Source organism: Rosa chinensis, chromosome 5, assembly GCF_002994745.2.
Source record: "Rosa chinensis cultivar Old Blush chromosome 5, RchiOBHm-V2, whole genome shotgun sequence".
Taxonomy (NCBI): domain Eukaryota; kingdom Viridiplantae; phylum Streptophyta; class Magnoliopsida; order Rosales; family Rosaceae; genus Rosa; species Rosa chinensis.
Genome location: NC_037092.1, coordinates 41,942,127 through 41,964,196, shown reverse-complemented (window position 1 = coordinate 41,964,196; position 22,070 = coordinate 41,942,127). Strand labels below are relative to the sequence as shown.

The 22,070-nt window shown below is 37.1% G+C and overlaps 1 protein-coding gene across 27 annotated transcripts; it reads left to right on the top strand.

The window, feature by feature from the left end:
• Nucleotides 1-1,616: 1,616 nt before the first annotated feature.
• LOC112165835 (putative disease resistance RPP13-like protein 1) lies at nt 1,617-18,008 on the top strand. Of its 27 annotated transcripts, none has more exons than XM_040506442.1 (20): nt 1,618-1,887; nt 2,433-2,586; nt 2,721-2,994; nt 3,105-3,201; nt 3,294-3,418; nt 3,533-4,182; nt 5,267-6,431; nt 7,314-8,446; nt 8,553-8,700; nt 8,929-8,958; nt 9,142-10,660; nt 10,786-14,046; nt 14,180-14,259; nt 14,362-14,543; nt 14,691-14,802; nt 14,900-15,008; nt 15,774-15,882; nt 16,480-16,585; nt 16,693-16,789; nt 17,178-17,502. In XM_040506442.1, exon 12 carries the CDS (start codon nt 10,792-10,794, stop codon nt 14,035-14,037), a length of 3,246 nt encoding a protein of 1,081 aa, XP_040362376.1. In that variant the 5' UTR covers nt 1,618-1,887; nt 2,433-2,586; nt 2,721-2,994; nt 3,105-3,201; nt 3,294-3,418; nt 3,533-4,182; nt 5,267-6,431; nt 7,314-8,446; nt 8,553-8,700; nt 8,929-8,958; nt 9,142-10,660; nt 10,786-10,791; the 3' UTR covers nt 14,038-14,046; nt 14,180-14,259; nt 14,362-14,543; nt 14,691-14,802; nt 14,900-15,008; nt 15,774-15,882; nt 16,480-16,585; nt 16,693-16,789; nt 17,178-17,502. The 27 variants fall into 27 exon arrangements, with proteins under 27 accessions (XP_040362380.1, XP_040362384.1, XP_040362383.1 ...); XM_040506441.1 differs by having other exon boundaries at nt 8,929-9,033; XM_040506443.1 differs by lacking the exon at nt 8,929-8,958 and adding an exon at nt 8,782-8,864.
• The last annotated feature ends 4,062 nt before the right edge of the window (nt 18,009-22,070 follow it).

Here is a 22,070-nt window from a genome sequence, read left to right as displayed (position 1 = left end):
ACACCAAAATGTCTATTATGCCCTCAGCTTTTTTTTTTAATAATTTTTTTTTTCGATTTTTTTTTTCCTTCGTTTTCATCTCTTTCTTCTTTGCCTTTCTCTTCAGTAAAGGTTCGTTCTTTCCTTAAAAATTGAGTCTTGGACTTGAACCCTTTTGCTTCTAGTGAAAATTCTTGTGGGTTTTACTCAGAATTTGATTGTTTGTGATTATGGATCCAACTTACACTGGACTCCCTGATTTCATGAACGACATTGATTTCAATCCCATGTTACCCAATTCATCTCAATTCCCAGAAAACCCAAATCAGTACCGATTTAACCAGCTCTCTCCAGATCTCAACTTTTTCAGCAATCAGTTTTCAATTTCACCTGAGCCGGATTTCGGTAATCTTGTTCCTCCAATTAGTACTGTTAGCACAGAGGGAGGTTCATTTTCTGTTCCTACCACTATTAGCCCCGGAGTAGATTCTCCGTCCTCTGATGATATTGACTTCTCTAGAACTGGACGCCAACCTGGACACCTTCGTCAACGACTTGCTCAACATTCTTGATGATGTGGGAGTCAAAAAGTGCGAATCGAGAGTTAAAGATGACACCTTTCCGAAACTTGAACCTCGCCGGAGGAGGAGGAGGCCAGGCTCATCTCGACCCAGCCCAATTCGTTTCCGGTGAGTTTTCATTTTCTGGGGATGGTGGTGTGATTAAGGTGAGTTGAATTTTAGATTGTTTTGGGATGTGAAAGGTTGAATTTTTGATTTTGGGTTTGTGGGAACTGATGAGTGATGACCGTGGTGAATTTTTGCTTGGATAGCTGCAACTCGAATTGATGAAGAAGAATTTTTGCTTGGTCATCAGTTTCCCCAATTTGGGAGGTGACGAAGAAAGGAGAAATGGATGAAGAAAGTAAGCAAAGAGAACAAAGAAAAAGAAAGAGAGAGAGAGAGAGAGAGAGAGAGAGAGAGGGATCTGAGGAATGAGGAATCGAATAGATGAAGAAAAATCAGAAAGAAAGAAAGGAAAACTGAAGAACAGAGGTGGGTTTCGAAGTGGGTGAGCTCGGGCTTCTTCTCACATGAAGAACAGAGGTGGGTTTCGTGGAGCCGGAAGAAGGAAGAAGAAAGAGATAAAAACGAAGGAAAAAAAAAAGAACAGAAAAAAAAATTTATTAAAAAAAAAAGAAATTAGGGCATAATAGACATTTTGGTGTCAAATTAACGGCGTCATTGACGTCGTGTACTGATAGTTGGTCGAATTTCAGATTTGGTGTACCAAAATGCTTGGTTTGGAAATTTATGTATAAGAATTATTAGTGGCATTTACTTGGTGTACTGTTTGTGAAATTTTTCCAAAAGAAAATTAAGGCACGGATAGCTTCGGCGAATAGGATGAATTTCCGAATCTACCCTTAATGGTTTCGAGTTTTTAACAGGGCATCCTCTCATTCGTTCCGTCTCCTTCCTTCTCAATTTCAGCTCAAAATTATTATACATATATAAAAGATGAGTTAACTGTTGATTCCGCGTTACTGTTCATTCGGAGGGGAAAAGATGATTATGCCCTCAGTTGGATTTTTTTTACTCCTCTGCCACTGACCTATTTTTTTTCCTCTCGGTTCCTCCAGAAGCCTCCCAGACCGACTTTTTCGCTCTCTCTTTTCCTCCTCCTGCTTTCTAAACAGCCTTCTTCACTCCCTCAGACGACTGCCTCCTTAACTGCGGCTCTTCCTCCAACGCCACCTTCTTCATCGGAGATTTCAATTCCGGCTCGGGTTTTGTCTTCAACAACAAAATCCCACCTCCAAACTCACCCTCTCCTTACCACACAGCAAGAGTTCTCACCACTGCTTCAAGCTATAGCTTAAGCATCAGGAAAATTGGAACTCACTTGGTAAGTTTTCATTCCTCACCGTTTTCGGCTCAGGGTTTTGATTTGGTTGAAAACCCTTTGTTTTCTTTGGAGAAAAACGTTGTGGGTTTTAGTTTTCTTGGCTATTGCTTATGTATGTGTGTGGAAAGTTTGAATCTTTGGTAAGTTTTGATAGAGATGAGCTCGAATTTTGATTGAGATTGGAGATATATGGATGAGTTCGACCATGAATCTAACCCACAACTTTATGATATTAAACCATAAAGGAGGTTTGATCAGGTTTCAATCGTATTAACCTCATGATTATGATATTATTAAGAATATATCCTTTTCATTTTTTATTCACAGTAGTTTAAACCAACTTTTATTGTTCATAAATCAATTGAATCAATTTAAACACAGTATACGTTTTGTCAATCAACAGTTTTGATGTCACTTAATGTAAAGATTTCATTGATTACTTATATCTCCTACAGTTTCAAATTCCAAAATTTTGTTTTCATATATCAAATACTCATTTATCAATTAAATTTGAATAAACTAATACATTTGTTATATGATTTCAGCTTTGACGATATAATGGAACCTGTGCTGATTCGTGCAATGGAATCTTACAAATGCCATTATAAGATCAGAGTTTGAATATCAAGATTGTGGAGAGCAAAAAAGTACAATACTGACAAAAATGATGGTCTGCAATGCGTTTTGGTTGATGAAATGGTAATTTTCTTACCTGCAGTTATTTTTATCTGTTATGTTCTATCTCGATGTTGTGGAATTGGAAAATGTCACTATGTTCCATTTCAAATTGTCTCGCTGCAACTGATTTTTTTTTTCTTTTCCATTTAATACAGGGTGATGCAGTTCATGCAATTGTAACTGAATCTGATTACCACCTGGTTCACAAAAAATTGCATCAAGGCAAAGTGTATGATATTGATCATTTCTTAACACGAAAAAGCCAGGAGAGTTACAAAATTGTTGATCATTAAGTGCAAGTGTACTTCAATGCAAAGACTGTCTTTGAACCAGTTGAAGAAAGCTTCCCACCAATTCCACAACATCGGTTCTATTTTGTAGATTTTGACCAGCTGAGGGCACGCATTAACAACAATACAATTCTCTCAGGTGAATGAACAAACTACAAATAATAAATCGTTATTCATTATATGACATTTAATAATCTTCACTAACAGAATCTTTGTTTGTTTTTTTTATTTTTTATTTTTTAATGCAAGATGTTTATGGCTGTTTGAAGTCAGTTCTACTAGTGCGTCAAGCTCCTGTCAAGGATAAAGAGGAATCAAAATGTGAAATTTATCTACAAAACTTAAGGTAAAATTTTCATAAACTAGATCAAAAATTAAATCTGCTATATTTTCCGGAAAAAGAAAAAATGAAACTAACTCTTCAAATTCAAAATCTAGAAGAGAAGATCTTAGAGTCACTCTCTGGGGTAACATTGCCAGACAGTTTGACATACAGAGCATTAAAAATCTGTCTCCACCAGTGCTCATAGCGTTGACCAGTTTAAAGATTAAGGAGCTCATGGGTAAGCATTATTCCAAAAAAAAAAACTCCTTCCTTTTTCTTTTAATTACAGGCTGCCATCCTTCTATAATCTTCTAGACGTTTTTTCTATAATCTTCTATTTCCTTAATTGCAGGCTGCCGTTGCTGTTAATGAGAAGCTCGATTGCTGGTATCTCTATTTTAACGCAGTAGAAGGCACCGCATTCTGAGACCTCGATGATCGATTGGACCGGTTTCAAGTATCGTTTGAAAGCCTTCTTTACTATTCATTTTGGGAAACTTTTGAACTTTTGATTTTGTGAATTGAGCTCATTTGATCAAATTGGAGGATCCGATTGAGCAATCAGAGATATATGAGAGACTCCAGGTAAGCTTCTTATTTGATCAAATGGTTTGACATTTTGGGTGCAATTGATTGGGTTTTTCAATTTCAGTGCATGTTGGTTTTTATACTTTATAGCTTCCAGAGTTCGTCCTCAATTACAGTCTGCCATTCTTCTATAACCTTCTTATTCGATGGCTGCCAGTTCTAAGTGATAGCTGAGAGAGTGATTTAGAATAGAAAAGAGAGCAGCAGGCGAAGGAACAGTGATTTTGGGTGATGTCACATCAATCTCCCAGTTTTGGTAGTTGATTGATAGACACAGAGAGAGGGTTCGATCGATAGACTAAAGGAGAGAGGGGTAGAGTACCAGTTTGATCATAGAGATGGAAAGAGGCTTTATCACCTGCTCAGGACATCAAATTGAAGCTTGAACAGGTGAAGGAAAGTACTACCTTTTAGGTAATTTGAGGGATGCATTTATTTCTCTCTGGGATCGATTGCGTGTAATTTTGTAACATTTGTTTTGAGTTTTGGGAGTGCTTTTCATGTGTTTGGTTTCTGGGTCTATTTACATGGTGAGCTCCTTACAGTATATGCTGGTAAGGAATATGAAGGCAGGGCAAATCGAATTCAAAATTGAATGCCTTTGTTTGAACTTGAGTATTCAGCATAGGAAGATCATATTACTCTGGCAAAACTTGCAAGCTCTGCCTACTTTTTGTATCTTCTATTAATGATTATGTCTGGGATTTTGGTTTACTTCTTAATATCATACTAGAGGGTCAATTATTATAGTACTAAGCTTTTAAAATCTGATTTGAGCATCTCCAGGGCTACAGCACATAGTACAAATGGAAAAGATAAAAAAGCTAATATGTAACTGATGCATGAAAGTTAATTTTAAATCCTAAACTGAATTAATATATTCATCGTATTTAATTTTCCATATATTCATTGCATTTAAACACAGCTGATCACAAGCAAAACAGCAGAAGAAGAATGTAGGTCATTTCATATATTTGTATCAACTGTAGGTAGAATCAACAATCTGTTTACTTTATTTTATTGAATGATGCATAATGAGATTTAACCTATTTGGAATTTCTCTCATGCCGCAATTCATATATATATATATATATATATATATATATATTTTTTTTTTTTCCATATATAATATGTATATGAGCCTTTAATTTTTTTTAAGGCTATTATACACTTGCACCACCAGGCTATTAAATGGAAGATAATAGCAATGGCATGTTATACTTAAAATCATGCTCTGTTCTGAGTCATATGGCATCATGTTTGCTTGCATTGTCCTGACCATAATCAGATTAAGGAATAACTTTATCAAGAAAAGAGAGGCCAAAGTAACAGGAATAACCAAGTGAACCCATTGAAAGTAAACTCTGTAGTTCAAGTTTTGATTGCTCTGTATTTTCTGCCTACATTTTACAACTGAAGTTTTACTCAAATTACAAGTCTATATACCTATGTCTTGGCAGTTTTTGTAACGACTTCTTGATGTGCGTTGTTATATCAGGCAATCTGGAGCAGGAAGCAAGGTGATATGACAACACCAGCTTAAACTAAGCAACAGCAACATGAGATGAATATCCCTACACATCGTTTATCATTATGGCAACAACCATCAAACACTCATCATTATTGTATACCTTTAGAGTTTTAGGGTTTATCAACTTTGATTTCAAATTATTGATTCTGGGGAGAAATTCGTGTGACATATCCTAATTATACAGCTAAAGAATTCAAAAGCTGTACCGACCGCAAAGGCTATGTAGTTATGATATAACAGAAATCCCCGCGGCAAAGCGCGGGCGCTATTCCTAGTTTATTTCATTGCCGAGTTTACACAGTAAAATGTGACGACAGAAACTTGAGGTCAAGCTTTCTTCCTTCCATTCCCTCACATCAATCACTCAACATATAAAATATGGAGAACAAACAATCCGGGGCTCCGATTTCCAATGTCTACCTTATTTTGTATGAGTGATAAGGGTTTCAGGGATGAACTATATTTATGCTCACCAGCTGTTTGTGGAAATGCATGCTTCATTAACTTTCTGCATCCCATAAGTTTGTACATCTTCATTGCTATTTCTTGTGCTCAATTTGGCTCCTTTTTCTTTCCCCACTACTGGGGTGTTTGAGAGCTAAGTTTCCTATGCTTTCCCCAGCTGTTGCTTGTGACATTTCTTATTGATTTTATATCTTCATTAAAATAGGGAACTACAAGAAAAAGGAAGGTATCAGTTTTGTTTTCAAGCATCTCTGAATCTTAATCCATCTTGATTCCAACTTATCATTGTCTTTTATGTTATTAGGTTCTCATCTTTCATTTTTCTCTGTAACGAAGAGATCATTGCCATGGAAGTACCAGGTGGAGCTTTTCTCTCTTTGTTTCTTGCTGTTCTCTTTGATAGGATGGCTTCTGTCATGTTCTTGACTTCATTAGAGGACAGAAGATTACCCCTCGGCTGCTCCAGAAGTTGAAGATGAAGCTGTCATCAGTTAATGCATTACTTGAGGATGCAGTGGAGAAGCAACTTAAAAGATCGAGAGTGTGGGAATGGCTTGACGAGCTTAAAGATGCTCTCTATCATGCTGAGAACCTGCTGGATGACAACAATACTGAAGCTCTACGCCGCAAGCTGGAAGAAGATTCTGGAACCAGCAGAACAAGTCAGGTACTGAACTTCAGTTCTGCTCCCATCCATGAACTTGACAAAAGTTTGATACCAAGGATATTGGACAGTCTTGATAAACTAGAAGTTATTATAAACGAAAAAGATGTATTTAATTTGCAAGAAAGTGTTAAACATAGACCACAACTTCTTTGGTAGAAGAGTCTGGTGTTTATGGAACGGATAAAGACATGGAGACCATTATCAAGGTTTTGCTTATGGATGATGTGACTGGAAATAAGACAAGTAAGCTTACAATTGTAGGAATAGGTGGGATCTGAAAGACTGTTAGCACTAGTACTATACTACTACTAGAAAAATATGAATTCGTTGTTTTACACCTTAATTTTATTAATTTTTGGTTCAACTTCTTTATTTTGTGTTTGCCTTATATTTATTTGCTTGATGAGTAATAGTATCATTTACAACGATCTTTTGTTTTTAGTTAATGAATATACGACTTGGAGAACTAGAATCTATGAACCATCTTAGTTATTCTCTTATAGTAAATTCTTTATGTTACTCTCTTAATTAAATGATAGGTATTATGCGTGTAGCTGATCAAATTTGATTGTGTTCTTACACCAAGGAGATCCAAAGATTGCTGTATCTTATGGGAATACCATTTGATCTCGTATGATAGAGTATTGCATTCATGCAAGCCTCACTCCTATAAACAATCAAGTCTTTCTATCTACTTAATATTATTTGATTTAGCTTGATATTGTCTTGAGTTAATAGGAACTTCAGTGTTTCTCCAAGAGTTTAAGAGAATTTTGAATAGAATGTTTCTATATTATTACGTTTTGTTTAAGTCACATTCCTTATTCCTTGTTGTGACTTGGAGTTAACTGGAGAATTTCTTTGATGTTTACAAATTAACAGATGTTCAAGAAATTCACCAAAACAAAAGGATCTTTTCTCCTTGTTTTCATGCGTTTGAGAAAGCAGTGAACTCCCAGATAGAGGATGTTGTTGTGAGACTAGAATTCATTGCAAAACAAAAGGATGTCCTCAATTGGAAAGCAGATACAAGAATATCACCAACTCTGCCTTCAACTTCTTTGGTAGAAGACTTTGGTCTATATGGGAGGGATCGATGAGGACAAGGAGATAATCATTAAGTTAATGTTATCAGATGATTTGACAATCAGTAAAATAAGTGTGATTCCCATTGTCGGCATGGGTGGGATCGGGAAGACAACTCTTGCTCAGCTCGTATACAATGATAGTAGAGTGAAGCATCATTTTGACCAAATTTTGCGCTAGAAACTTCATGTGCGGAACTCCAATTCTCTCACTTTTGCCCAAGAGACTACATGTGAGGAACTCCAATTCCTCGATTACATGTACATATACTGCCCAAATTTTGTTTGTTTCACTAGTGGAGGGCTGCATGCGCCCAACTTGACGAAGATACATTTCGTTTGGGGCAAGAAGCTGAGGTCCTTTCTGGAAGAGATGCACCACCTTCTCCCTTTTCTCCAATCTGTGGAGATAAAGTATTGTCTGGAATTGGAGTCATTTCCAGAAGGAGGATTGCCATCAAAACTGAAATCACTTCACGTTGAGTCACGCAGAAAGCTCATTGCAAACTGCATGCAATGGGGGTTACGAAGACATGAGTCTCGAATACTTGCTAGTCAACTTTGGAGATTGTGAAGAAGTATGTTCATTTCCAGAGGAGGGCCTGCTACCTGCCACTCTTACTTCGCTCTCCATCTCCACTCTGTCTGGTGTTAAAAGTTAAAACAATGGAAGGCAAAAGTTTTAGAGAGCTCATCTCTCTTCAGAGCTTGGAAATTCGAAGATGCCCTGAGCTGCAGTGCTTGCCAGACAAGGACTACCCACTTGTCTATCTCTTCTAGAGATCTTCTAATGTCCTTTACTAAAACAACGATACCAAAGAGATAAAGGGGAGGACTTGGCCAAGATTGCTCACATTTGTCACATAATGATTGATGGGGAACATATATAACATGGGATTTCTTGACAATGGTTCCAGTTTTTTGCAAAAGGTACTTGTTATGAAATCTCTAGATGCTTCTATGTTTAGTTTCGGTCATTAGTGAATTTTAAACGGCTTACTTCTGATCTTTCTGTTATTGTACTTTTTATGAACAGATATTTTTAATTTGCATGTTATGAAGCAACTTCTACCGGTCTTCTGTTGGTTCAGTGCTATGCTTGACAGAGAGATTACTCCCAAATTCATTCTGTTGACAGTTCACCTCATCTGCTTGTGAATCAAGTGGTTGATGACAGAACTCAGGTTTCCACATCACCTACTCCCACTTATGAGATGTTTGTATGTTCATTGCTGATCTCTCTTATCTGCATATATGTTCTACAGAAGACCACAAATCCGTTATCTCCTTTACCTGTGAAATGAGAGAATGTAGGAACTAATATGTTACAACCGACGAACATTTCTTGGTATATTTATAGTTGCTCTTTCAAATTTCTGCTACCTAGATAACTAGGTGTTCAAATGTTGCAGGAAGCCAACGTGTTGGAATGTTGAAAGAATGTATGGAAATTAATGCAAAAGTCTCCGTGCATTTGCCTTGTCATTCCTCCAGTTTGTCTCTAATGCATGCCTAGTGTACTGCCATCCTGATTTAGGAGTTCATCATTTTCAAGTCCTCTATTTACGGTGTTCTTTTCTTTTCTTAAGCTTCTCGCTGATATAAATTTTGGTGATTTAATGTAGGAATGAGAATTCCATCATGCTCCAGTTGAGACAAAGTTATTAAATTCAATACTGCAGATCACATTGGAGTGCCAGAAGCCTCATGCAGAATCCGAAACATACCAAAATGGTTATGGAGACGGGCATTGAGCTACCAGTCTACTATACTCAGAAAGCCTCGAGTGTTGATGCTCTCTGGGATCTTGATTCAAAAGTTGGTGATTGAATTGTTCAAATGTAGTTCTAGGCGTACCTTCTCTCTGTGATGGTTTTGCTCTCCCTGGCCTCTTCTTTATATTTCTGTAGTCTCAGCTTCAGGTCTGGTCCTTGGATCGAGTTCTTCTCGTGTGATGTATCTGCAGACAGGTCATGCGTGGTTTGTTTTTGGCTACCATGTCCTAGATTTAGCATTTATGCTCCTTTTCCTTTGAAGCTTGGCTTCGTAGTGTTGCCTGTGTATGTCTGCTTTGCCTGTCTTGCCCTTTGTGAATATATATTTGTTTTCAGTAAGCATCAACCGTTTTCAGGTAATTGAACCGCACAAAAAATGAAAAAAAAAAAAAAAAAAGACTACTGCTTAACGCTGGAAATGAGGTTAACGGTCATCACTGGAATTAAATTATTTGACAAAAGCAGGGTCTTAGTTTAGTTGAGTAGTGTTCAACGGTCACCTACCACTCTACCAGGCTACCATCTGATCTAAAATTGAATGGCTAAATGATAGGTGGCCATAAAATTCACAGTTCTCTATATCTTTCTCAATCTTGCGAATATGGTTTAGTACTTGAAATTACGCACTATATGTGTTTGTATCTGTTTATGCTCAAAATATGAGTCGATTATAATCATAGGACAGTCTCTATGACCTCGAGTACATAGATCTATCTACAGGAGATGGTGCAGTTAGCGAATCACAGTTCGGTATATCTTCCTCATTCATGGAGTTAATTGTTTAAATCTGGGTTACAAAAATGTGTTATCACTAACTGTTGGTTTTTCTGAGATTGTAGATGCTTGTTGAAAATAAAGTTGAAACAAACTCATAGAGTCTCAACCACTAATGTAATGGTTCACAGCACCAAATCAAGTTGTTTCCTTTTGTCTTCCTTACTAAATGGAATCTGAGGTGTATGTGTTATCAGCCTTATAGAAAGTCGTGAGAGAAAATGTATATAACCCATGACGACGGTCTAATTAGGAACTTAGTACACAGATACCACCAATTATAGGGATTAAATATTTGATGAGCGTGACAGATGGGGATTAATTTACGCATCAAATGGGAGGGCGTTTTATCACCTGTGCTCAATTGGCTGCTTTCACATTTTGCACTAGTGGGGTCTTTAACAACTAACTATGCATTCTGTAATTTTCCCTTGCTTTTCTCCAAAGTAAAACAGGCTCACTCCCCTTTTCGCTCTTCTTAAGTCAACTCTCATTCTATTTATTGCAAAGGAAAGTAGGAACTTTGGAGTAAACGGAGCGAAATAGATCACAGGAAGCTTGCAAAGGCGATCGGATCTGTAGCTTGTTTTGAAAGGTACTACTAACAGCGTTGAGAATGTTAAAATCTAGTTCAAAATAAATGTTGAGGCTTGTTTTGATCTCTTGGAATTTGAGAATCGTTACGGATTAACGAACCATTTTTCTTTTCTGTCTAATCAGGAAAACATGGCTCTGGAAGTTGTGGGTGGAGCTTTTCTCTCCTCTGCTCTTGCTGTTCTGTTTGATAGGATGGCTTCGCGTCCGGTTCTTGACTTCATCCGAGGAAAGAAGAATGCCGCTGGGCTGCTCCACAAGTTGAAGATCAAGTTGTTGTCGGTTAATAAGTTGCTCGATGATGCAGAGGAGAAGCAACTCAGAAACTCTAGAGTCAGGGAATGGCTTAATGAGCTTAAACATGTTCTCTATCATGCCGATGACCTGTTGGATGAAATCAAGACTGAAGCTCTGCGTTGCAAGATGGAACAAGAAGATTCTGGAAGCAGCAGCACAAATCAGGTACTCAAGTTTAGTTCTATTTCCATTCACGAACTTGACGAAAGTCTGGAACCCAGGATTCTGGAGATTCTTGACAGGCTACAACTTATTGTCGACGAAAAAGATGTGCTTGATTTGAAAGAGGGTGTTAAAGATGGACCACAAGGAAGACTACCCACAACTTCTTTGGTAGAAGAGTCTAGTGTATATGGAAGGGATGAAGAAAAGGAGGCCATTATCAAGTTATTGTTAGCGGATGGTATGACTGGAAATAAGACAGATGTGCTTCCAATTGTGGGCATGGGTGGGCTTGGAAAGACCACCCTTGCTCAACTCGTATACAACGATGACAGAGTCAAGCAACGTTTTGCTCATCGATCATGGTCTTGTGTTTCAGAAGAATTTGATGTTATCAAAATAACACAGACAATTTACGGGGCGGTCACTTCACAAACTTGTAACATCACAGATCTAGACATGCTTCAAGTTGAACTAAAGAAGACGTTGACAGGGAAGAAATTTCTCTTTGTCCTTGATGATGTTTGGGACGTGAATTTAATGAAGTGGGATCTCTTGAGCCGACCCTTTGAGAGTGGAGGTCATGGAAGTAAGATCATTGTCACAACACGTAATGAAGATGTCGCATGCAGGACGGGTACCCTTCCAAGTGAACATCTAGTGCAACTATCTGAGGAAAACTGCTGGTTGCTGTTCTCAAAACATGCCTTCAAGAATGCAGGTGTTACTGCAGATCCGTTGCTTGAAGTGATTGGTAAACAGATTGCTCAAAAGTGTAAAGGACTCCCTTTAGCTGCAAAATCACTTGGGGGTCTATTACGTTCTGAACCAAATATTGAGAAATGGCAAGAAATATTGAACAATGACATATGGGAGTTGCAAGATAAAGGGAATGACATTTTGCCAGCTCTATGGTTGAGCTACCATTATCTACCTCCACATCTGAAGCGTTGTTTTGCTTACTGTTCCATATTTCCTCAAGATTATGAGTTTTACAAATCGAAGCTGGTTTTGTTGTGGATGGCTGAAGATCTCTTACCACTGAGATCGAAGACTACAATTGAAGAAGTCGGAGAGAACTACTTTGATGATCTAGTGTCAAGGTCATTTTTTCAACATGTACCTAATCACTTTTCTGGTGCTGGTGAGGCAGTTTTCACAATGCATGACCTTATCCATGACTTAGCAAACTTTGTCTCCGGAGAGTTTTGTGTTAGGTTGGAGAACAATGACTCGGTACTTGAGAATGTCAGTAAGAGTCGCCACTTTTCGTGTATGGATGCATCTGCCGTACTTCATCAATGGGACAGTTTGTATGAAGCCAAGTATTTGCGAACCTTTCTAGTATTAAAATCTGGTGGACTTTCCAAGTTAGATTTTGATATATTCCTGAAGCTTCAGTGTTTAAGAGTGCTCCATTTATCAGGGAGTGTGATTGTTGAGCTGCCTAGTTCCATTAGCAAGTTGAAGCATCTAAGGCACTTGGACTTGTCTTACTTATCAATTAAAAAGTTACCTGATGAAATGTGTACTTTATATAATTTGCAGACGTTGTTGTTGTCGTTTTCTGCAAATCTAGTTGAGTTGCCAACTGATTTGGGAAGATTAATCAACTTGCGTCATCTTGATATTTTTGCCACAAGGATAGAAAAGATGCCACCAAGGATGGGCAAAATGAAAGATCTCCAAACATTAAGCGGTGTGTTCGTCCTAGACAAATACACTGGTGATAACATTGTGGAGATTAAAGAGCTTCAGCAGTTGCGCGGAACACTTCGTATCTCGGGGCTTCGCAATATTGTGCATGTCACAGATGCCATTATGAGAAGGAAGAAGCATGTGGATGAATTAGTTTTGGAATGGGGAGGCAAGTCTGGTGACACCGACGATACACAAAAAGAGAGGGATGTGCTGGAGAACCTCCAACCTCATACAAACCTAAAAAAACTCGCGATTCAATCTTATGGCGGCACAAGATTTCCAGGTTGGTTGGAAGATCTTTCTAGTTTATCTAATCTGGTTCGTCTTCGACTTCTGGATTGCGGAAATTGTTTGTCGTTGCCATCAGTTGAGCAGCTACCCTCCCTCCAAGAGCTTGAGATTCAAGGATTTAATGGAGTGGCGACTGTGGGTTCTAAGCCTTTTCCTAATCTTCGTAAGCTTCGTCTGAAATCTTGTCCCGAGGTAACCGGGGCATTCATGTTAGCCTGCTTCCCAAAGCTTGAAATACTCGATTTGGTGGATGTGAATGTAGAATCTCTTAATTCCCCTTCACTCCTCTCCCTTGTCGAACTTACAATATCTTCATGCCCAAATTTTGTTTGTTTTCCCGATGGAGGCCTGGATGCGCCCAACTTGGAGACCATCAAAGTCCATGAATGTTCAAAACTGAGGTCATTGCCGCAACACATGCACAACCTTCTCCCATCTCTGAGGCGGTTGTTCGTACATGATTGTCCAGAATTGGAATCATTTCCCGAAGGGGGATTGCCGTCTAAGTTGCAATGCTTGTACCTCGGGGGCTGCAAGAAACTCCTCATTGGAAACCGTATGCAGTGGGGTCTACCAACACTCACCTCTCTCTATATCTTGAGCGTCAACTTTGAGAGATATGAACAAGTTGTAGATTCATTTCCAGACGAGGGGCTGCTGCCCACCACTCTCTCACGACTCGACATCTACGGTATTTCGAAGCTGGACGGCAAGGGGTTTACACAACTCACCTCTCTTAAAGAGTTGGCGATTCACGATTGCTCTGAACTCCGGGGCTTGCCAGATGAAGGGCTACCCACTTCCCTTTCTTATCTGTTGATCCGTGACTGTCCTTTACTAGAACAACGTTGCCAGAGAGAAACAGGGGAAGATTGGCCCAAGATTGCTCACATCAAGAGCATATTTATCAATCTCTACCGTATATGACCTGCAATGGTAATTACCCAAGATTGCATCTTATAAACTCTATGGTTTGCCAATTACCTCTGTTTCTCAATGCATTTGTTCATTTCTATACATCATCATTGTTTTGACGCACTTAAACCTCTACCTTTGAATTCTTGTATAGGCTACATGTGCTTTGTAATTCCCTGAGATGATTCCACTGTTGAGTCTCTGGATAGAAATTTCCTGTCGATGTTGGACAAGGTTACTTCAACTTCCTTTTCTTCTCAACTTATGCATCAGTGATTACTAGACCTGCTGTGGTTTTTATGCTGCTAAACATAATTTATATCCTTCAATTTTTAGGTTCTGAATTAGTAGTGGTAACACGCGAGTACAAGACTGTGGCCAGAGGAATGGTTGCCAATGTATACTGGATTTTGTTTTCTACAAAACGAAGAAGGTAACAAAAGAGGATGTGTGAAAAGTTTCCTGGTATTGCTCAATTCATCCATGGCTACACATTTGTCAAGTTCCATGGATTTCAGGTATTCAAGTGTCTCATTTTGATAATGTACCGTTGAATATTAAAAACAAAATTGAAAATAAAATATTTCCTTGTGTATCAAAATGTGTATTATAGTTTAATAAACTTGTATCAAATTTTGACAGCTTTTTATTCATATTTTTGGCAGGGTGCTCTACATTATGTCTTTATTGTGGACCAATCAGAGCGTTTGCATATATGAAGTATGCAATTGCAGGTGGCTCTAGTACTTTCAGCACCAACTTCACTGTTGCCTCTCAGTATTTTTCTTTTTAATTTTTTAGTTTCTGTTTGTCTTTCCCCCTCATTTTTTTTCCATTGACACTTAGTTATTTTATTATTTTCAATTTTTGACAGGTTCCCTTGTTTATTCGGTTACTGTCCAGTTTGGAGCCTCTAAGTCATCACTTACTGAAAAGTTCTAGGTACAGTTCTGAGAAGATCTTCTTTTCTGAAGTTTTCTTAGGTATGTTATTTAGACTTGTATGCCTTGGTTCTAATTTTTACTTATTTAGTTTGTGGTTTTTAATCTTTGAATTCCCAAAATCAAGGAAATTGCCGGTATCGAATCACCATATCTATTTTAGTGATACGTTTTAAGAGATGAACTCTACATAGATAATGTATTCAGATCATGGCATCATAGTTCTCTATATCTTCCTCATTTTTTAAAATCACTGTTTGATTCTGGGTCGGAAAAATGTGTTTTTTAAGAAGTCGAGTAGATCAAGACGGTTAGATCTAAGAGACTTTTTTGGAATGCTTAGAAACCCAGTACACAGATAACAAAAATTATATGGATCGACTAAATGTAAAATCGTTCATAGGATACTTGAGCTTATCATACAGATGACACATGTTGGTTTGAATAATTTCCATCCGATTGAATAAGGCTTGCTACTTAAGCCACCGTTCTTTTCTTCAGACTTATGCATTGGTGATTATTAGATAAAATGTGAGTTTTATGCTGCTGAACATAATTCATCTCCTTCAGGTTTCAAGTGTTGAATTAGTGGTTTGAATAATTTCCATCCTGTTGAATAAGGCTAGCTACTTAAGCCACCGTTCTTTTCTTCGGAACTTATGCATTGTTGATTATTAGATAAAATGTGAGTTTTATGCTACTGAACATAATTCATCTCCTTCAGGTTTCGAGTGTTGAATTAGTAGTAGTTTCATTGGACTGGGCAGTACCTTCTTACAGATTTTTTATTTTATTTTTTATTTGCAGGATCCCCTCCTCTCATAATTGGCAGGGGAATGTTTGCTGCTGTATATAGGCTGGTGTTTTCTAATAAAAGAAAACTGTCACAAACAGGATGCGTACAAAGAATTTCCTGGTAATCCTTGATTCATCCATGGCTGCACATTGCTCAACTTTGATGGATTATAAGTGTCATTATATATCATCCTGAGACAGATGCATACTCTTGAATGTTAAAATACCAAATACAGTCCCTTACGTGTACATCAAACTGTGTTCATACTCCTCCGCTCTTTACCATCAAATTTGACAGCATTTTGTGGTCAAAGTTAGAGCGAGTTGGAGTAGGATTCTCTACATTGAAGTATTGTGCACCAACTTAGATTGAGAGATTGAAAGAATTAACTGCAGATGCTTCTATTACTTGAGGCACCACCTCCAATGGTTGAATATTAACATTCAAACTTCACAAAAGTAAATGAAAATTTCTATTTGCATTTCTAAGCATTGTCTACATGCATTTTCTCTCCAAAGTTGTCTAAGCCCTTGCTTGGTTTGAGAATAAAAGTGATGGGAAACTTATTCCTTTTTATAGGGACGGGAAATCAAGATTTTATAATGTTTGGGTAACACTAGGAAAGCAAACAGAAAATTAATAATATTTAGGAAACCGTTGACATTTACAACTTATAATATCAATATTTTATTACTAAAGTAGTGTAATTATTGCTAGAGCTGTGTAAATAATGCTAAGAAGTGACGCAGCGAAATGAATATCAAGGATGATGGGGATCCATTTGGAATGGAGGAGATGGAATTCTATGAGGAAGTGAAAATGGGTAAGTTTAATTGTATCCTACTGCATTGTTTTCATTTTTTTCTTATTTGAGTGGGCTCTATGTTATCTAAGTATCTAACTGTGTTTGTTTTGTAACTGAAATGGCAGAATATGCAAAAGAGAAATTAGGTGATGATTCTTAACAGAAGGCTGCTATTAAGGCTTCCAAAAAATCAAAGAATTAATCCTGATGCTGCACATGACGGTTAGTAATTCATTCCGTCACTTTTTATCTTTTTATTTTTGGTCTACTAAAGTTGTTTTTAACTGAAAAAAAGAATTAGAAACAATGAAATCATTGAAATGCAGGGAGTTTGTGATTTTAATTTTATATTATAGTTACTGAGATATTTCGTAATGACTAATCAGTTTCTTACTATATTTGTCAATTGTCATTTTATCACAGATTGTGTCATCCCAATTGTGTTATGTTGTTGTTAATGAGACTATCAGAGTCTTCAAAGTGTCTTATGATTGTGAATCTGTGATTGAGTTATCACTTTGTCATGTTATTAGATATTAATTGTGAACACAACTAATATAGTGAATTACTGAACTTATGTGATTATGCTATTGGTTTTGGGATTGTGTAGGGAAGCAAACTTTTGTGCTTGTTAATTTATTGCCGGCTTGCTGCAAGTAAAATGGATTCTTACTGTGCTGCAATATGCTTGTAGAAGAGAAGAACTGAAGCAGTAATGAATTTGTGAAACAATGTTCAAATCTTCAACTTTTTTCCCTTTTCTATTTGCATTTCAATGTAATGTTATAATCTTGAGATAATGAGAGTAGATTACTAGACAGTCTCATGTTATAATCTTCAATTCTTGCATCAGAAGTTTGTCTCTTAGACACTTTGGCATAAACTTTCCGAGTTTCAAGTTTCATAAACACTTAAACTATTCAAACTTCTCTACTTATTTGATCTTTCATGCCATTGTCACACTTGTGCCTGTGTTTGCATTGGATTGTCATTGTTTGTAGATTAGATAACATTTTCTCAGTGAAAATAGAGGTTGCCTAACTATTTTGATTAGTCGTGTTGTTTGGGTTCAAAAACTCGAAAATTTGGCCCCGAATGTTCTCGGTGGTTTTGTTCGGTCCATGAAAAACTTGCTGGGTTGACCAGTGCCCATCTTATTGCTACAGTAGACAATAAGGCTGCTTCATCGCGCAAGTAATTGGGGCTCCAATTACCAAGGAAGGGATTTGAAGGCAGTTGAATTCCCAAACCCGAGTGGTATCGAATTACCTTGTATCTATTAAGAGATGAACTTTATTTATGCACACCAGGTGTTTGTGGAAATGCATGCTTCATTTAATTCCTGAATTGCTCGTTATGGTTTATGTTAAAGTATTTGTTTTGCTGTTTATTTCTTGTCCAAAACCATGAAGGTTTAGATTCAGAAATCCAATGAGTAGAGACATTGGAGAGTCTGGCCTCTCATAGTTATAAAGTTTGAGTTGATTGGACTCGCTGGAGTTTCTAGAACCACCGGTATGTTCACCAATGTATACAACATAATGTCTCCACATCTTCCTCATTCTAGAAATCTACTGCTTGAATCTGGGTCACAAAATAGTTTTATTTAACAACTCATAGATCATGACCTTTAAATGTAAGTGGCCTTTCCTTCTTTCAATAGTCAATGCTTGTTTCAATAGGCAAAGGCTCAAGATAACTCCTGGTAATGAAATTTTCACACACTACTAGCAAAACAACAATTACCCACGGATTTTAATCTGTGGGTAATAAGACTATCTCACACTGATTTCAGTGTGTGATAGCTTTTACACACAGTGCACGCACAGATTGGTATTACCGTGCGGTTTGGAGGGGGGGGGGGTAATGCTCATCCTCCACGGATTATGTTGTCCGTGTGAAATACTTACGTGGGCCCCAATATAATTCCATAAATATAAATTACCGGAATTAGCTGCAATCCGTGTGAACAATTCTATTTCACACGGATTTCTGTACCAAATACGTACCTATCTCACACGGATTTCTGTGTCAAATACATACCTATCTCACACGGATCATTTTATCCGTGTGAATATTAGACGTGGACCCCACTATCTTTCCGTAAATATAGATCACCGTAATGGAATGAAATCCGTGTGAACAACTCTATTTCACACGGATTTCTGTGTCAAATGTGTAAATTGTATTTCACACGGATTTCTGTGTGAGATATAACTCACACTGATTTCTGTGTCAAAACTTATAACAATTGACACGGATTTCCGTGTGAAATTCCTATACTCTTAACTCACACTGATTTCAGTGTGTAATAGTGACAGCATGTTAAAAAAAAAATCAACCTGAACATATCAGCAGCTCTATCCCTATATTGATAGCTTTGAAGCTGGTATTTTTCTTCTTCCTCAGCTATCAGGAACCAAAACAAAGACAAAAAATTAGAAACAAGTATTATCAAGATAAATGAACCAATTATCCATTAAAATCTATTCTAGCAACGAACCCAATCAAACGCAAAAGACCATATATACCAGCAATTGTTGACAACAACAAAAACCTAACTGTACAAATCAGTGAAAACCCATTAACTTCCGTCTATTAGAGAGTAACAGTTGAGAGAGTAAGGTTTTGAGCTATGAATAAAAATATAACGCATACTTGAGCAATTGTATGTAATATGTTGTATGTAATATGTATATGACTACAAGTAAAAGAGTGGGACACCTCGGCTTCGGAGGCCCTCTGGTAAAAGGGCTTCAACGTCTGGTCCAGGACGACATGATTCTCAGGTTGCGCCATTGTTGGAGAGTTCACTCAAAAAAGCTTCCAGTTTTCAAGAGAGCTGGAGAGGGTGGGTTTGGAGATGAGAGAGAGGGAGGCAGAGAAGAGAGCTGGGATATGAGAGAGAGGGAGAGCAGTGGGCGAAGGAGCAGAGAGAGGGTGGGGGAGGGGGCAGTGGGTGGAGGAGATGAGAGAGAGAGGGAGACATGAGAGAATTCGGAGCTTTAGATTTTGGTTTTTGGTTTTCTGGTTTTAAGCAGCATTAATATGCACGGAAATCTGTGTGTTTATAGTATTTCACACGGAAATCTGTGTGAAATACATTTGCATTTACTACAGATATCCGTGTGAATTTACCTCGGTAACCCAATAGCTATCATCTATTGTTATTTAAATATTTACAACAGCACCCACAGTAATCCGTGGGAATATCCAAATATTGAGCGGGAATAAATCCACGGAAATCCGTGTGTAATACTACTAGGGGAGGGAAATTGAATTTGTTCCAAAAAAGTGAGCGGGAAAAAATTTACCACGAAAATCCGTGTGAGATACATATATATTTACCATTGATTTTCGTGTGTATTTATCTCGGTAATATATAATTGTCATGTTAATTATTGTTTACACGGAATTCTGTCTCTATTATATTTTTTTCACACGGAATTTAGTAGCTAATTTTTCTTTTCACACAGATATCCGTGTCTACATTTCACAGATATTCGTGTGTTGCTCATTTCACAGATAATTCTGTATTAAACACTTATTGTAACGGAATTCTGTAGCTAATAGAGTTTTTCACACGGAATTCTGTAGCTAATAAAATTTTTCACACGGAATTCTGTAGCTAATGGTTCTTTTCACACGGATTTCCGTGTTAACATTTCACACAGATATCCGTGTGCATTACTCATTTCACACAGATGTCTGTACAAATAACCGGTCAACCCTTTAAACACTTCTACTTCCGTAAGGGGAGCCGACCCTTGAGGAGATAAAATTTCAGAAATTTTTACATTAGTTGATATAGCTTCTAACCATGAGAGCATGAGAGTTTACAGATCAAAAAAATAAGATACGAGTGAGCGGTGATGAACATATTAGTTTTATGTAGTATTTAAGGTTTAGGGTTGACCTACTAGATCGAAACCCAAAAGACGACGAAAATAATTGAAATTTTGAACACAACCATTTATTCTTATCATGATAACATCCTACGGTCGAATTTGATAAAGTCTATTTCGATAAAGTCTATTTCCTACGCATTGTTGCTTATGGAAGGTATACTTTTCATTATAACTAATAAACTAGTTATACCACATTAGTAGACATATAAAAATTTTGTGCAATCCAAAAAATAAAAATAAAAAATTGATAAATTTGACATTACTCATCTATTTATAGCGTATTAATAGGTACGGTGTAAAAAAAATTAACTCAATCCATCGTTCTTTCAATATCAAATAAGTGGTTAACCATATATACACATATACTTTTTCACACAGAATTTTGTAGCTAATTGTTCTTTTCACACGGATATCCGTGTGAAAAGGTTTTAGTTTTTACACAGTTACTGTTGTTTATACACACGGATTTCTGTGTGTAGTCTCCTTTTTCACACGGAATTCTGTAGCTCATTGTTCTTTTCACACGGATTTCTGTGTTAACATTTCACACGGAAATCCGTGTGTATTACTTATTGCACACAGATGTCTGTACCAAAAACCGGTCAACCCTTTAAACACTTCTACTTCCCTAAGCGGAGCCGACCCTTGAGGAGATAAAATTTCAGAAATTTTTACATTAGTTGATATAGCTTCTACCCATGAGAGCATAAGAGTTTACAGATCAAAAAAATAAGTTACGAGTGAGCGGTTATGAGCATATTAGTTTTATGTAGTATTTAAGGTTTAGGGTTGACCTACTAGATCGAAACCCAAACGACGACGAAAATAATTGAAATTTTGAACACAACCATTTATTCTTATCATGATAACATCCTACGGTCGATTTTGATAAAGTCTATTTCCTACGCATTGTTGCTTATGGAAGGTATACTTTTCATTATAACTAATAAACTAGTTATACCACATTAGTAGACATATAGGAATTTTGTGCAATCCAAAAAATAAAAATAAAAAATTGATAAATTTGACATTACTCATCTATTTATAGCGTATTAATAGGTACGGTGTAAAAAATTTAACTCAATCCGTCGTTCTTTCAATATCAAATAAGTGGTTAACCTTATATACACATATACTTTTTCACACGGAATTTTGTAGCTAATTGTTCTTTTCACACAGATATCCGTATGAAAAAGTTTTAGTTTTTACACAGATATCAGTTACTGTTGTTTATTCACACGGATTTCTGTGTGTAGTCTCTTTTTTCACATGGAATTCTGTAGCTCATTGTTCTTTTCACACGGATTTCTGTGTTAACATTTCACACGGAAATCCGTGTGTATTACTCATTTCACACAGATGTCTGTACCAAAAACCGGTCAACCCTTTAAACGCTTCTACTTCCCTAAGGGGAGCCGACCCTTGAGGAGATAAAATTTCAGAAATTTTTACATTAGTTGATATATCTTCTACCCATGAGAGCATAAGAGTTTACAGATCAAAAAAATAAGTTACGAGTGAGTGGTTATGAGCATATTAGTTTTATGTAGTATTTAAAGTTTAGGGTTGACCTACTAGATCGAAGCCCAAACGAC

Bases quoted from the DNA above. Each gene is read 5' to 3' on its own strand.
- LOC112165835 (XM_040506432.1), top strand. From the start codon at position 10,792: ATGGCTCTGGAAGTTGTGGGTGGAGCTTTTCTCTCCTCTGCTCTTGCT.